At 45.0% G+C, this 17,499-nt stretch overlaps 2 protein-coding genes across 2 annotated transcripts in view; both read right to left on the reverse strand.

The window, feature by feature from the left end:
- Positions 1–17,499, reverse strand: part of LOC141148558 (uncharacterized) — a gene marked incomplete in the record, with an annotated part of 670,733 nt that overhangs the window by 186,326 nt on the left and 466,908 nt on the right.
- LOC141148560 (natural cytotoxicity triggering receptor 3 ligand 1-like) overlaps positions 1–17,499 on the reverse strand; it is a 66,754-nt gene that overhangs the window by 33,719 nt on the left and 15,536 nt on the right. The window contains exon 2 of the mRNA XM_073636114.1: positions 9,781–10,125. Coding sequence (XP_073492215.1) covers positions 9,781–10,125 — 345 coding nt within the window. The remainder of the gene's footprint in view (positions 1–9,780; positions 10,126–17,499) is intronic.

The following is a 17,499-nucleotide window of genomic DNA, read 5'->3' on the forward strand; positions in this document are numbered from 1 at the left end:
CCTGCTGGAAGTCATATGACGTCCAGTCAGGATAACTGAATCACTTCCCGGCCGTCAATCTGCTATAGGCTGGGCAGGAAGTGGTTAAGGGGGTAAATCCTTCTGGTCCTTAAGTGGTTAAGTACTGTAAAGGACCAGTGTTATCACACCCATAATCATTCAATCATTTTTTTTCATACAAATAGATGACCCTAATGTTGGCCGGGGAGCTGTCTTGCCCCACAACATTTATGGGGCAGAACATCCAGAAGCATACCTCAGCTAGAAATTAACCCCTGTAGGCCTATGTGCTGATGTCCACGTGCTTGGAGCGGTGGCCACCATTGTAAGTGCACTTATGCTTGTTTTATCATGATGCAATACTTTTATGGATTTTAAGTCATTCAATAATGACTACACTGTATAAGCTTTTTCTGGGCTCCTGGCTGGTGAGCTTTTTTACATCTAGTGCAATATTTTGGAAACAACTGCCATTGTTACCTATGGCATTCCCTGAAGAAGACTGAGCACTGACTACTGATTGATGCTTGTATATATCCTCCATTTGGTGAATGCAATGTTTGGGGGAAGGCTCACGTGTGGAGGTTTCTTTATGCACCTTTGTGATACCTGATGGATATCAGATTATGCCTTAATATCTATTATTTCTGGTGAGCTAAAAGCACAACTGTCAACTACAATCTGAATAAACTTCTCTCATCATGGTGGTTAGGCATATAAAATGGAGTCATGCACCATGCTCTCTAGCTTCTGATGACATCATATCAATGACGAAACGTGTCAAGATTTGACTCACAGTGTGTTTCAGCTGAGTCTTAGGATGAGTGTCTGCTGACCCCTAGACCAAGTTTTATTGTTTTTTTGCTTTATGTAGCCATTGGGCTATTGGTAACTTGCACTGATGTTTTTTAAACAATAAATTAAGATTTTTGTACGCTATAAGGAGCATTTTTTTCCTTTTTTCCTGGTTCACCCTGCTAAACAAGAGTCTTCGTTTGTGGTATCCCACATTACTGGGCGGAAGGAACGGGTGTTGGGCGGCTACCCTTATCCGGTTACGGTGACTACACAGGCTGGATTTGACTCCTTATTATGAGGGAGAGAGAGCGAGCAAGTGTCTGTGGAAGCCCGCACTTGGGATATCTAGTACCCTCAGACATAGAGGACGGGAGTCCCGGCTTGAAATCTGCAATTGGTCACGGTGACCATACAAGCCCAATATGAATTCTACTATCGTAAGACAGAGAGGCTCAATGACGTCTGGTGAGTAGGGACCTAAATCCTGTCTTTGTCTGTCTTTACCTCTGGGAAGGAATGTGCTACACAGCCTTTGAATATTGAGAGGTCTATGTTGTTGTGGAAATTTTATGAAGATTTATTTTAATATGTATTTCATAGTGTCTCCCAGTGTTAGTTCTCAGGCAACCCGCTCTAAAGAGCTGACTGGGGCAGACTGACGCTGTTTGAGATCCATTTGGTAGTGGAAAACTTCCTGAGGTTGGAGAGAAGTGTTTGCAGAGTGGGGATATGTCCGCCGGCGAAGGGCCGCTGTGCGATGCACAGAACGATCGGCTGGAGGGGATGTGTTCGCTCTGCAAAGACATTATTGGTTTAGCGGATGTGTGCTTGTGTCACCCCTGTATGCCTGATCAACATTTTTGGAGTGCCATGGCGTACACCTGCAGATAATCTCCCATCCACAGTGGACGGTAGTATAGTCTGGATATGCTTTGTTCTCTGAACAAATCAGAATAAGGATTCACGAAAAACGGTAAAAACTGGAGGTCAGGGACAGCGTTAATGTTTGTTAGCCATGTGGCTTCCTTTGTTTAGTTGAAGAACATGGCTTCCAGGTAAAACATACACACTGTGCCTGCCCAGACACGCCCATAAGACTCCCCTAGCCATTGGTTGTTGTATAAACTCATTCTGTTGGAAGGATTTCCTGTGTTGACATTCATATCCAGTGAGGTCATTTCCCATGGAGGAAGCGATTGGCTGTTGGGGCCATAGCGTCCTGTTTGTGATTCCTTTTGTTGTCTGAATAAAAGACCCAGTGCACTGCTCAGTAGAGGGCAGTCGTGCTGAGATGAGGATGTAAGCTGTGGTCATCTCTATTCATTGGGAAATGCTGGAAATAGAGTGATAGGTAAGTTGCATTATACCATTAGACGAAAAGGGCGCTTATTAGCGCAGGTGAGATTGATTACGTATAGCTAAATCTCCACGTCAGTATGCAGTCAAGCTTACAGTTGTACCTGTCAGATCAGCTACACAGGAATACGGATTGCATTGTTTGATACATGGACTATATCACAATTACTTTGTTTCAACTTGACTGTTTGGATCACGTATAAGGGATTGTTTTTTTTTTTTTTAACATAGAAGTTTATTTAAATTTTCACAACAACAAAAAAAAAAACAGTTCGCTTCGTATTAGATTTGATTACAGATGACATGCATAGAACATTTATGTGACTTGGTATGAGTAAGAATCAATTGGCACAATAGTTATCCATTTCAGAAGAAGATATTAATACACTCATTAAGGGTATAGATATATGATGTACGTGTAGGGGATCCCACCTTTCACTTTAGAACATCCTCGCCCATCTGTGTAAAGTTTTGAGAAGTCCTGGGAGCTAGTCACCGCCAATCCCCATGGGCCCGAACCCCACATTTCATTCAATAGACAGGTGTTTGGCCTTCACCCATGCTGCCCAAATTTTCTCAAATTTTTTTGGACAGTTCCTGCCCATATACGTCGTTTTATATAATGGTAGCGCCTTATTTACCAGAGATAGCCAGAGTTGTTTAGTGGGCGGTTGGGATTGATTCCACTGCAGTAGGATTGCTTTTCTGGCATATAGTGTGGTGTAAAAAATGAACAGTTTCTTCCCCCATGAAACTTCTAGAAAATCACAAATACCTAGTAGAAGAGGTATTGGGCTGTATGGGACTTGCAGTCCCCCTATAGAATTGATATCAGCAAGTATACTTTGCCAGAATTCCACCACTCCGGGGCAGGACCAGACCACATGAAAGAAATCGGCATCCCCAGACCCACATCCAGGGCACCTCGCTATTCTATCGGGGTATATTTTCGCCAGGCGTATTGGAGAGTAGTAGGCCCTATGTAGGAATTTCAGCTGCATGAATCTATCCCTTGCTGAAATTGTCAAGGGTAGGTATTGTTGGATTCCCTCTTCCCAGTCCTCGTCCGTCAACTCCGGAACATCCACCCTCCATCGCTCACATAGCTGGGAGACTTTAGATGTATCTCGAGTCACAAGTAGGTTATAGACGGCGGACAGTGTTCTTCCGCCATCTTGGTTTTTCAATACACTTTCTATCGGTGTCTCCTCCAGAGTCAGCGGGCCGGGGAACTGGGATCGGAACGCATGCCTCACCTGGAGGAACCTGAAGAACATATGGTTGGGTAGATCCTTTTCTCTTTTTAAAGCATCAAATGTGACTAGTTGTCCCTGGGCAACTATATCCCCCAGGGTCGTGATTCCACATCCGGCCCACACAACCGGGTCAGGGATGGAGTGAAAGTGAGGCAGGCGGGGGTTACCCCACAGGGGAGTTGCTGGGGACCAATTAGTAGGTCCCCGAAATAGCGTATTAACAGTGTCCCATACCTTAAGGGTTGTTTTTATGGGACAGGTCACAACTGGGTTGGATCTGGGGCCTCTATGCACCAAGTTCCTCAACTCTGCACAGGAGCCGATCAGCGCCGCCTCCAAGGAAGCTGCCGGATTAGCCGTCTCTTCTGAGAACCACCATTTTACCGTTACCAGTACCGCTGCCCAATAGTAGTTTAGGAAGCATGGTAAGGCCAGACCCCCCAAGGTTCCTGGTAGTTGCAATGTTGCCCTGGCTATTCTAGGAGTTTTCCCATTCCAAATGAATGAGGTGATAATGCTATCTAAATGTCGAAAAAAGGTCATTGATATGGGGATCGGGGTTTGCCGGAATAGGTATGTAAATTTAGGTAAAATTGACATTTTGATTAAGTTGACACGGCCAACCGGGGTCAGTGGTAGGGATCTCCATGTGTTACATCTTTGGGATAGGTGGTGAACCACGGGGTTTAAGTTTAAGCTGATATATTTTTTTAAATCTAGGTGTATTTCTACCCCTAGGTATCTAAACTGGGAAACCCTACGGAGTTGTCCATCCGTCTGCAAGGGAGTAGACCCCGCCCGCAGGGGAAACAGTATCGACTTTCCCCAGTTGATACATATACCAGAGAATTTCCCAAATCTATTAATTACCGAAAGAGCCTCCGGTAGGGAGACACCGTCATCTTTAAGATATAGTAAGGTGTCGTCAGCATATAACGACACCTTTTCTTGTAGAAGACCCCTCGGAATTCCCCTAACCCCGGGTGTGGCCCTGAGAAGGGCAGCCATCGGCTCTATTGCCAGGGCAAAAAGGCCCGGTGAGAGCGGGCACCCCTGCCTGGTTCCCCTACCCAAAGGAAAGGTCGGGGAAAGTACAGTACCTGTGCGAACTCTGGCTGTAGGGGCCCTGTATACCATCCCGACCCAGGAGATAAAGACCGGGCCAAACCCGAATCTGCGGAGGACCTCCCATAGATAGCTCCACTCAACAGAGTCGAAGGCCTTCTCCGTGTCCAGAGAGGCCACAACTTCGTCTCGGGTATCCTCCTCCCCGGAGGCCAGGACAGCAAACAACCTACGGATGTTTATGTCTGTGCCCTTTCCAGGCATGAAACCTGATTGATCTCCATGAATTAGGTCAAGTATTATTTTGTTTAACCGCTGGGCCAAAATTTTGGTTAAAATCTTCGCGTCCGAATTAAGTAAAGATATAGGTCGATATGAGGGACATAGTTGGGGGTCTTTCCCGGGCTTTGGCAGGACCACTATGATGGCTTGTGACATGGATTGTGGAATCTCCCCAGTACGCAGGGTCTCTGTAAGCATTGTGTGCATCCTAGGCGCCACCTCGCCCATATACTGTTTATAAAATTCAGGAGGAAGGCCGTCCAGTCCCGGTGTTTTCCCCGTTTGTAAAGAGCTGAGAGCCCGTTGGACCTCCTCCAAGGTTATTGGAGCTTCGAGGTCCTCCCGTGCCGCAGCCGTGAGGGTCGGAAGTGTTATTTCGTCTAGGAATTCCAAGAGTTCCCTCGCTGAGTATTGTGCCCTAGATGAGTATAGGGACGAGTAATACTCAGCAAAGCAAGCATTTATCCCCACAGGGTCTGATATTAGGGTGCCGTCATTCTTACGGATACGAGCTATGGTTGACACAGGGGACTGCTCCTTGGCCAACCAGGCCAAAAGCTTACCTGTTTTTTCCCCTTGCTCAAATATTCTTTGAGTTTGGGCTAGTTGGCGTTTGTTTGCCTTGGCTACCCTCAGTAGCATTACCTCCCGATAGGCAACCTTCATGTCTTGTGCTATAATAGGGTTGGCCGTGAGGGTGTATCTGGTCTCTAAGTCTCGGGCTTTGGTCTCTGCCTCTTCCACCAGCATCTTATTATTTCTGCGCTCTCTAGCTATGGATGACATATAGCAGCCTCTGATGTATGCTTTAAAAGTGTCCCATATTATCCCCGGAGTGGAGGAACCCGCGTTGGTCAACCAAAATTGTTTTATCTCTTTTACTATCTCAATTTCTATGGTAGGATGTTCAATCCAGAATCGGGAGAGTCGCCAGATTCTGTCCGCCTGTGGAGTGGAGGTTTGCAGTATGCATAATAGCGGGGAATGGTCAGAAATTCCCCTCGGCAATGTATCAATATTTATAACTTTGGGAAGCATGGGTGAGCTTGCGTAAAGGAGGTCAATACGTGATAATGAGTTGTAGGAGGAAGAGTGACATGTATAAACTCGTTCTGTTGGATGTTTCCAACGCCACACATCCTCTAATCCCAGCACCTGCGCCCATCTAGTTAGCGCAGAGTCTGTAGCTGGGTCCGGGGACATTTTATCTATTGACGGGTTAGGTGTGATATTAAAATCCCCCGTGAGAATTACATTATCCGTGGGGAATTGCGCAATTATAGTAGTGATCTTCTGCAGTAGGGAAATGTTAGCCGGTGGAGGCAAGTATACCCCCACTATGACCATTGCCAATGCTTCTATATTAGCGTGGATTATTATGTATTTACCTTCTGGGTCTATGAGAATATCAAGGGGTTCAAAATTGAGTGATTTGTGGATCAATATACTAACCCCCCTGGCGTAGTTAGTGTATGTGGCATGATAATGGTGTCCCACCCATGGTTTCTTTAACCCCAACACTCTGCCCCCCATCAAATGTGTCTCTTGAAGAATACAGATACTGGGCGTATATTTCTTAAGATATTCAAAAACTAGTGAGCGTTTAATTTTGTGATTAAGACCCCTTACATTCCATGACAATATTTTCAGCTGAGCCATATCTCAATGTGGTATATATTTCTTTCGGAAAACCATGTATTGTTAGAATATATGGATAACTCCTTCCCATCCCTCCCCCCTCCCTCCAAGGGACCCATCCTCCATCCATGGGCAAAGACCAGTCTGGCAGCCTGAAGTATGTATCCTATGCCTTTGCTATTGTCAAGCCATCTATAGTAGTCTTCCCTTAAATTATGAAGCGAAAAACAAAGAACAAAAATTAACTTTAAACAACCTAAACAAAACGTCCCTCCCATCCCTCCCCACACCCCATTAATTAAACCTCGGGGTGTTTGAGTACCCATAACAAGCAAAATAAAAGAAACTAAACAGGAGGAACCTCCTAGGGGGCGGTGTGTAGCAGTTGGCACACCTAGGACTTAATTATCTTAGCGTGAGATCAGAGACCGCACTACTCACTGCATCTGCAGGCCTATGCTGATAATAAACAACGAGAAGGGGAGGGTAAAATAAAGATTCCTAATAAAAAAGAAGGAAAAACCCGGAGAAGGAAACCAAAACAAAAAAGAGAAGTATCCCCCATATCCAGGGCCCCCTCCCTTCCATGTGGACCTGAGCAACCTGTCTGCGCTAGAGCAGCCATTAGCACTTAGATATTTCTAAGGGTACAATCTTAGTTACAAACTATGGTAGTTTCTATAAACCTGTAAAAAGTAAAAGAAAGTTGGTTAAACAATAGAAGCAGTCACCTAGCGACCTCTTGAAGAGTCAGACCACTTAACAGAATTCCACCATTAACCCTTCCCTCCACCACCCATCTCTAATAACAGGATGAATATTGGTTATGTAGGGCACTATGTCTCGCAGTCTCCCCTTTTTCTCTTTTCTTCTCATCAGCCCTAGAGTCAGTAAATACAGCAACAAAGTCCCATGAGTCCATACCGTCTGTCAGGACTGCCAACATCTGAGTAGTCCCTTTAGGGGGGAGAGAGGAGCCCCAGGACAAAAACCAGAAGGGGGGGGAATACATTCCAGCAGTTCATATTTAACGCACCCCCATCGATCCCCCCATTCCTTCGACACAGGACTGTTCAGCAAAACAAGTATCCATCCCCTATTGCCTGGTTAGCTGTTCGGCAATACTCCCCCCAAATAATCAGGTCCCTCAGGATTCATGTATGCCATAGTGCCCGGACAGTGTGTCATTTACCAATAGAGGTGGGGATTATTAGAGATAGCAAACTGTAAGTCTTATCACCGGTCATCACCAGGTAGATGGAGGGTTAGGCTCGGTGCACTCCATATGCCGTATCAGTGATTGCGTGGCAGGGATTCAAGCCATCTGGCTGCTTCCTCCGGGGAGGTGAAGAATTTAGTAGTTTCGCCATCCACTACCCTGAGTCGTGCAGGGAATAACATGCTGTATTTTAGTCCCTTAACGCGCATTTGGGCCTTGACCTGGTCGAATGTCCTGCGTTGCCTCTGTGTTTCCACGGAGTAGTCAGGAAATAGCATTATCTTCGCGTTCTCAGTGCGCAACTCTCCTACTTTCCGTGCCTCCCTTAAGATCAGATCTCTATCTCTAAAGTTCAATAAACGAAATATGAAGGTGCGTGGAGGTGTTCCCGGTGGGCCCCGAGTTGACGGCATTCTGTGGGCTCGCTCCACCGCAAAGTGTGCAGAGAATGGTGCCTGCGGGAGAAGGTTGCGCAGCAACTGCTCCGTGTAAGCCTCCGGGTCTCTTCCCTCCGCCCCTTCCGGAAGTCCCACCAAGCGCAGATTATTCCTGCGATTTCTATTTTCCTGATCTTCCGCACGCGATTCCAGCGTTTTCATTTTAACTTGCAGTATACGAATGGAGGCGCCGTGATCTCGGATTTCATCTTCATTCTCCCCTACCCTCCTTTCAGCTTCCGTCAGCCTGTCTCTGTATTTGTCCATATCCCTTCTTATTAGGCCCATTTCTGACTGTATTTGCTCTATTTTGGTAGTTAGGGTAGTTTGACAACCCGTGATAGCCTGCATTAATGCTTGAAACTGATCCTCTCCCATCTGGGAGGACTCAGCCTGAGTGTCTGTGTGATCTGTTTGCGAGGCCATGTTTGAACACACTGTTCCTTGTGGGCCCTGTGCTGGTGGCGATGTATTAGGGGCCTTTTGTTTCTGTGCGCCACAGGTTCTTCTTCGCATGCCCAGTTTTCAGTCTGCCAGGTACTATGTAACAGGTAAGGGTCCCTCAGCAGCCAGTTTACAGTATATATCCTCCGCCCTCCGTATATCCCCGTCTTTCTCACCTTCCAGCAGGTCTTATCTTTAGTCCTTCCGTCTCTCCCCTCCGGAGGGCACCTCTGCTGGGCGTGTAGCAGCCCCTCTTCCGCCGATCGCGGCACCTGAGGCTGGGGATCGCGAGTGCCTCGTAGGCCTCAGAATGGCGGATCCCTTCCAGATTAATGAGCCGGCCGAGGGCCTCCGAGGCGGCGTGTATGTCTCTTCTCTTCCGCTCCGGGCCTCCCCCTGCTTCCCAGCGGCGCCAGCCACAGCGGATGGATCGATGCGGCCACTCCACGGCCGTTCACGGCACCCGAGGCCGGGGATCGCGAGGCCGCACAGGCCGCAAGATGGCGGAACGTCCCGAGCCGGCCGAGAGCTTACAGCGGCTTCATCTGACGGTCCACACCTACGAATCTCCTCCACTCCGCCGCCGGTAACAGAGCACCGCCACCCCAGGTCAGTTTTAGGAGGAATCTCTCGGGTTTAAGGTAGGATTCCTATGGATGCAGTAAGGGACGGCGGAGCTCCCTCAGAATCCTTGTCCGGCAGTGTCACCCGGGAGCCGAATTGCCACCATCATCAGGCTCCAGCTTTCCTCGCCTCTGTGCCCAGCCTCAGCCACAACCCCTCGGGGCAGTAAAAAACTGTTAGTCCACAAACTAATGGATTTTAAGGCCTGCAGTGTGCGGAGCTCTATCCCAGACGTCCTATCTGGTCGCCATCTTGACCACGCCCCCAAGGGATTGTTTTTAATTTTATTTGATAATTTTTATTTTTAACACAGTTTTTTCCACAGTTGTATTTTATTGTATTCAATATTGTGTGTACGTTGTCACCTTATTTAGCAAGCGCTGTTAATCATGGAATTTATCCAGTGCTGTCTATCTCTCATTATATGGACTTCTTGTCTTAACTACGGTATATGTATTTACATCTCAGGAGTATTGGGTTCATTGCATATATACTTTTGTTTTGCTATAATAATCTATCACTTTCATCTAGCGCTGCACATTTACTGAATTATATTGAATACAAGGGTTGGTACAGTCACCTTATGTGCTAGCTGCTTTAATGATTGGTGCGTTCACTACATACATTGCTGTTTGATGTTTGTACAATATATAATACTTGCCATAAACACTGAGGTCAATATCCTTGAATTCCTTTTGTGGACTGTAGATTATTATACATCTATATTTTCCAATGTCAGAGAGGGTGACGTTTCTGATTTCCATATTAGCGATTCCTTTGGTGATGTCCTGTTGATTAATAGACATTCTCGGTTGGGACAATGTCCCCTTGTTGTCAAGCCTTAGAACCTCATTGCCTTGGAAAAGCCACAACGTGGCGAAGAACTGAATGTTTATTGAAGGGTCATCGACTTTGAAAGAACACGGCAGTACAAAGTTCTCTCCCAGCTGGGCTCTGTGTGGTGATGGAGCGAAAACCACCAAGCCGGCTTCATTGTGCAGAAAAGCTGAAAAACAAAAACAAAACATGAACCGTGCATACACAAAGGTTAGGTTACAATTATAATAAATATAAAAGATAAATTAAATAAAAGCATATTCTTTAGCAGTTTGGTTCTGTAGGAATCCCAAATTGACCAAAAAACATTTTAAACATACAATATGGATATAAATTTATAACTAGGGATGCACCAATGCCATTTTTTTAACACTGAGTATGAGTACCGATACTTTAGTACTTGCTGATACCAATTACCGATACCTATGCCTAGGAAGAGTAGATAGAGGGTCGGTTTGGGAGGTGGGGCAGGGGGAGTTAGGGATTTGGGTAAGGCTGGGGTGAGGGCAGGGTGGGGGAGAAGGTACTTAGGTAAGGAGAGGATGGGGGTGTAGGAGGGTAAGTAAGGCCAGGGTGGGGGGGGGATCGGACACTGGGAACACAAAGGACAGAGAGAGCAGCATCATCTAAGTGCAGTATGACCGCAATTTAATGTATACTGTATATAATGTGTACCACTACACTGACCTTCCTAATTCCTACACTGACCTACCTGATCCCCACACTGGCTACTACATTGACCTACCTGATTCTTGCACTGACCTACCTGATTTCTACAATGACCACTACACTGATCTACCTGATTCCTGCACTGACCTACCTGATTCATACACTGACCACTACACTGATCTACCTGATTCCTGCACTGATCTACCTGATTCCTGCACTGGCTACTACACTGACCTACCTGATTCCTACACTGACCACTACACTGATCTACCTGATTCCTGCACTGACCTACCTGATTCCTACACTGACCACTACACTAATCTACCTGATTCCTGCACTGGCCACTACACTGACCTACCTAATTCCTTCACTGATCTACCTGATTCCTGCACTGGCCACTACACTGACCTACCTGATTCCTGCACTGACCTACCTAATAGCTACACTGACCTACCTGATTCCTACACTGGACACTACACTGTTGTGGAAAATGTTATATTAATGTATTGTCATAAGAGTCTCCCAGTGTCTGTCCTCTTGCAGTCCGCATTAAAAAGAGCTGACTGGGGTAGACTGATGCTGGTTGAGATCTGTTTGGTAGTGAAAAGCTCTTTGGGGATGTAGAGAAATGTTTGCGGAGTGGGGACGTGTCCGCCAGCTAAGGGCCCCTGTGCGATGCACAGAACGATCGTCTGGTGGGGGTGTGTTCGCTCTGCAAAGACATTATCGGTTTAACGAGTGTGCTCTCATGTTGCCCCTGTGTGCCTGATCAACACATTTGTGGCCCAATGAGTGTACGCCTGCCGATAATCTCTTGTCCACAAAGACAGTAGAATAATCCAGGTATACATTGTTCTCTGGAACAATGTATAATAGGGATTTCTATCAACGGAAATACGGGAGTCTTTTGGGTTGTTCTGGTTGGAGACAGAGTTAATGTTTGAAAGCCATGTGGCTTCTAAAAGCATGCATGCACCCTGTCTCTGCTCAGACACACCCATAAGACTCCTGTAGTCATTGTTCATTGGTTGTTGTATTGTGTTGTTGTTAAATCCTTATATGGTCATTCAAATCCTGTGAGGTCATATCCTGTGTCCATTTCTTGTGAGGTCACAAGCTTTGTAAGAGGTGTTCGGCTGTTGGAAGCCCAACCCTCGAGCTTTGGGACTTCCTGTTATGCTAATAAAGAGTCAGCACACGGCTGAGCAGGCAGTGTGATGTTGGAACTGGAAACTTAAGGTTGTGTCTATTTGTGAGCATGGGGCACACACATTTGTGAGGAGGGGCTACATCAGAAGGAGAGACATATGATCAAAAGGTGAGATGCATTTATATCATTAGACGAAATTGTTATTATGATTAGAAACAGGAGATTTGGCTGTGTGCTCTGCGTATAACCAAATTTCCATAACAAAATGGCGAGCCAGAACGTAGGAGTGAACAGAACCTCCTTCAGAATCGACACAATAAGACACATTATCAGCACCCGCCCCTGATGAGTGTGAAACACACGAAACGCGTCGGGAATTACTACTTTGGGATGCAGATACAAAGCCCCCCTTGTTACCATCTGTCTTGGGCATTTTGGGTGGTCTTGGGATGTCTCTCTACACCCCGATGAAATTCCTCACAATTTCTTTTTTTGTTCTGATTTTGCAATGGTTGGTCTCACTGTCTCATTTGCAAGTATTTTCAACATAACTTTGTACCATTATGAACTTATTAGAATGTTACTGATCAATCAGACCACTGTGGGGCACTTGGCTACTATACTCGGATGTACCCCAGTTGCCTGTATTGCATGCACACTTTCAATAGTGTGTATGAACAAACATGAAATTACATTTATTATAATGTGTTTTACCTATGTGGTTTTTGTTATTGATTTGTTTTCATGATTTTATGACAATAAATGTGTACTTTTATTGAATCTATCTCCACCATGTCTATGGCCTCAATTAAAGTCCCAAACTTTCCCACAACCTCCAAATAGGGATGCAGGCACATTCTATATGTGCCTCATATAAAGTCCCAAACCTTCCCAGTGCTTCCTTATATTAGGGATGGAGGTTCATAGACTGGACTGACAGCCCTCCTCTTTTTCCCTGTCACCCAGGTGTGAGATCATTCAGCCCGGCATATTCAACTATTATTCTGGGCTTATGCTCTAGAGACACTGGTCTCCTTTGCATATCAGTGAGAGGATTCAGCACAGATTTCTGTGCTTTGAACTCCTCTCCCTTTTGAGGTGTATGTCCTGGGTCTGCTTTCCGTCTTTTGCTGGGAGCTGCGATGCGCTCTGCGTGTTTATGTCCCCTCCGTCCCCTGTGCTTAGCCTTGGGGGGAGGGGGCTCTCCCACAGCGCATCGGCGCCACGCCTCCTGCTTCTCGTGTGCCGTCTGGTTTTGACGCTATCACGTCAAGCACGTGACGTTGCTATCTCAGCCGGCTTGGCGGGGGAAGTGAGCGTCCGTCAAGGGCGGTCTATACCGCCGGCGTCGAAGCTCCTCCTCTCTCTAGCCGTGCCCGCGTGACGCTGGTGGCGGACAGCGTGCATGTGTACGGAGCGGTATATCTGGCTTCCCCGGGCACAGCTCCCCATTGCCTTTCAAACGTCTGACGCTGCAGTTCACCTTACCATTCTCTCCCAGCAGTGACCTTGGTAAGCTATTTTGGACGATTGCTCACTACACTACAAATTAGATATCACTTCCCAACATGGATGAACACCATGATATCTTGATACTATGTATCCGTGCAGACTTTCTGACATCTTGATATTATTTATCCCTCCAGATGCTGTTTGGTGGCCATTTTGGTTCCAACATTTTGACTTACCATGCATATCCCCTTGCTTTTCGAGAACACCTGTGTACAAGTACTTGTCATAAAGCAGAGGTCATTTAAAGTTCAACACTTAAAAATGAAGAATTTCTAAATCTGGAAAACACAGTATACATTATTAAAGATTGATAATTGTTGCTTTACTTATTGAATAATAATATTGATAAAACCACTACTATATAATAATAATATGAATAATAATAATAATTATATTATCAATAAAACATATGCAACTCAATATAAATAATATGAAATACATTGGCTAATATGAGATTCTACAACAGGGGGCAGCAGGCTGCCTAGCTTTGAGGGCATTCAATCATTTAACCTGGAAGAATGTTTTTGGTATAGGTTTCATGGGCACAATTAACAACCAAAGACCAATTTTTCTGACAGGTGCATATCATTGCAATTTTTTTTTGCCTTCATCAAGGGCACCTATATAGGGTTATGGTGGGAAGGCACCACCGACACCCAAAGGCCAATTTTTCTGCACCCGTTTGACAGGTGCATATTATTGCAATTTTTTACAGCAAGGCAAATTCTTGCTTTCATCAAGATTATCTCTATAGGGTTACGGCGGGAAGGCGCCACCGACATCCAAAGAGTAATTTTTCTGCACCCGTTACTTCTATCCAAAGTCAAAGTGACACCAGAATGTATCCAAAAAATCTCTAATCTTGTCCCTAATGCACTACATTGTGGCCTCATCATACCCACTGGCTCCCCAGCTGTTGCTGAGCAAAATGAAGGCAGCTTGCAGGAAAAATTTCATTTTTTTGGCTTTATAAATTCAATTATTGCTGCAGCAGATTCTAGACGTGGTACAAATTTGCCACTGTATAGTTAGACTAAGGGGACCCCCCTGGCACTATATTGGAAGAAATTTTTCATTGTTAGGCTTTCACTTTAAAAATCAAAACATCACTGCTCATTTAAAAATTATGTTTTTCACAAACTTTTTTTATTGATCCATGTCCCCCAGGGCAGGACCCGGACACCTATAACCATTGTATGCCTAATTACTTGCATTTAAGCCTTCAAAATGGGCATTTTTGATATTTGACGTTCGGGTCCTATTGACTTTAATGGGTTTCGTTGTTCGGGTCTGAAGGTTCGCGGTGTTCGGAAGTTCTGGTCTGAACCAAACAGGGGTCTGTTCGGCCCATCCCTAATGACTACCTGTCATTCAGATGTGTCCCTGGATGGGAACAAACGTGTTCGGTGGGTGACTTTTTTTTTGTTCGAGTCAGCATTTTTATGTTTTTTTTTTTTTTTTTTTTAAAATAAGGGACCTGTCAAAAACTGGTGTTGTATTTTTGTTATTAACCCTTTGAGCACTTTTTGATGAATGAGTAGGGGTACCATGTACCATTTACTGTCTTAAATTTTGGCGTGAGGTTCCCCTTAAAATCCATACCAGATCCAAAGGGCCTGGTATGGATTGGGGGGGGACCCCACATTGTGTTTTAGTATAACTATGATGCAACATCTGACAATGTTGAAATATGAGTGACACTGGGAATTTAATCCCCATATGACAGACGGTGATAGTGTATGATTCATCAACAGGGACATCTGGCAACAAGTAATAAATATGTGTAAAAGTATAACAATAATAAAAAATTGTAGAAATTTGTAAATAATGATGAACCCGATGTGACTCCTGAAAAAGTGATGAAAGGAATAAAAAATGAAAAAGCGATGGTGATAAACCTCTGACTGGAAAGTAAATTAAACCAATGTGATCAGATATATTCCAAATAAAGGAGGGGAACAGTGTGAGTGAATGGAATAGAACTAACCACCAAAGTAGAATCCTCAAACCAAAAAGAGCTTAGCACAATGTTGCATCGATGCAACAACCAGCAGAACCAAAGTCCAGCTAGTGTGCAAAAACCCCAGAAGGAACCAGCCAGGTAGATGGCCTGCTCCGACTGAGAGGTATATATACCACCAACGTCACGCTGGCGAATGATGGAGGGGTGGCGTCAACACCTGAGTGGTATAACCACTCTGCAGTTTGCGCTAAATGCTCCCTCGTGAAAGACGCAGATGGAAAACACAAGGCGTCGGCGCGATGACGTCAATACTGACGTCAATACTGACCTCACACGCATGGTGCTGGGGGCGTGGCATCGATGCGCAGTGGAGCATCCGTCCCAAACCCCCCAGATACCAAAGGCACAGGGGGAGGATGCCGGTGCACATCGCAGCTCCCGGGACAGAAAAAGCCACAGCTAAACCGCGTGACCAACCAACCACGCATGAACACAACACCATCCAGATAGTAAATGTTAATTGTTGTAAGCAAGTAATGCGAAAACATGGAAAGAGTGCTGGGAATGTTACCAATGAGTAATCCCATGCCCAAACCTTATATAAACAAGTAAAACAAATAACTCTGACACATAGTATCATGTATCAGAATATGCAGTCCATAATTGCATGCTTCCATCTCTGGATTTGTTTGAAAAAGGAAAAAAGTTTGGGACTTTAAATGAGGTGTAGGGCGTGTAGGTCCAATGCCTCCATCCCTAATATGAAGAGAAAACAAGGGGGTTTTCATTACACCTTTATATATATTCTATAGATACTTCTGTCGCATAGGCTCTCGATGAGTAGACGTATCCATGAAACGCGTTGAGCCTTGTTGATGCTACAGCTATATTATATCTTGGAACATTATCTACCTAGCCATCAATTATGTCTGACGATGTCACAGATATATAAATCAATTTTTGGTTCCTATATCATGTGAACTTTGATGTCAGTATTGGGCATTTGCCCTCTGTACCTCCATGCCATGAAAACATGTGTACATATATGAACTTACAGTATCTATTTATGTACATTTTTATACCTGCATTGTGTATTTACTCTATCTGTATTCCCATATGAAATAAACACTTTAAAGACACACAGTGTGTATTTGCTTCCTTTTTACATGCTTCATTTAAAGTCCCAAAAAAACCCTTGTTTTCTCCTCATATTAGGGATGGAGGCATTGGACCTACACGTCCTACACCTCATTTAAAGTCCCGACTTTTTTTCCCTTTTCAATATTGTGTCAATGTACCAGTTTGTTTTGTATTTTTAGCATTGTTTATTCAGAAAATCATTGAAATCTAAATTACATCATCAAGTCCAATGCAAAGCCCATAGCCCTGTGCTGAACGTGAGGATGCCGAGGAAGAGTCCACCACCCACTCTCATTGGGCGAGTGTCATTATGGGGCGAGATTTTTTTGTTCGGGTCAGGGTTTTTCTGTTTTTTTTGTTTTTTTTAATAAGGCACTTGTCCAAAACTGGTGTTGTATTTTTATTAACCCTTTGAGCACTTTTTGGTGAATGTTTTTTTTAATTTTGATGTGGGGTTCCCCTCAAAATCCATAGGGCCTGGAATGGATTTGGGGAGGACCCGCACACTGTTTTTTTTTTTTTTTTTTACTAGCATTTGTTTATAAGGAATACCACTGACATCAGATTAGTCATGGCTGTTAATAACACCAGCGGCCATGCAGTCCAAATTGTTTTGTAACCCTGCAAGGTAAAGGCATAATGTGCTAGTATCATTGCATACTGGCACATTATGAAATACTTACCTTAGAATGTAGCCTTCCAATGCCACGCTGTCACTGCTGACAGATGCTTCCATCTTGGTCTTCCTTCCGGGTTTGCATCCTCCGGCTATCTAATTGGTCATGGACCGTGGCACAAAGCTCTGAAGGAATGGCATGGTTATATCGTCTCTTTAGAGTGCATGCGCCGGTGACGTAATGTGAATATCTCCCGAACCTGTACAGTTTAGGAGATATTCACTCTACCTACATCTAAGCCTTATTATAGGCTTACCTGTAGGTAGGGATGAGCGAACGGTTCAGCCCAGGCATTAGTTCGGGCTGAACTTTCGTTGTTCGGACGTTTGGCTAACAGCCGAACAAACGGGTCATTCGACCGTTTCTTCAGCCCCCGACCACAATGCATTGTGGCGTTAAACAGTGCATTGCAAGCCCTGATTGGCTGAAGCA

The sequence above is a fragment of the Aquarana catesbeiana genome, linkage group LG06 (assembly GCF_042186555.1).
Source record: "Aquarana catesbeiana isolate 2022-GZ linkage group LG06, ASM4218655v1, whole genome shotgun sequence".
In the NCBI taxonomy this organism is placed as follows: domain Eukaryota; kingdom Metazoa; phylum Chordata; class Amphibia; order Anura; family Ranidae; genus Aquarana; species Aquarana catesbeiana.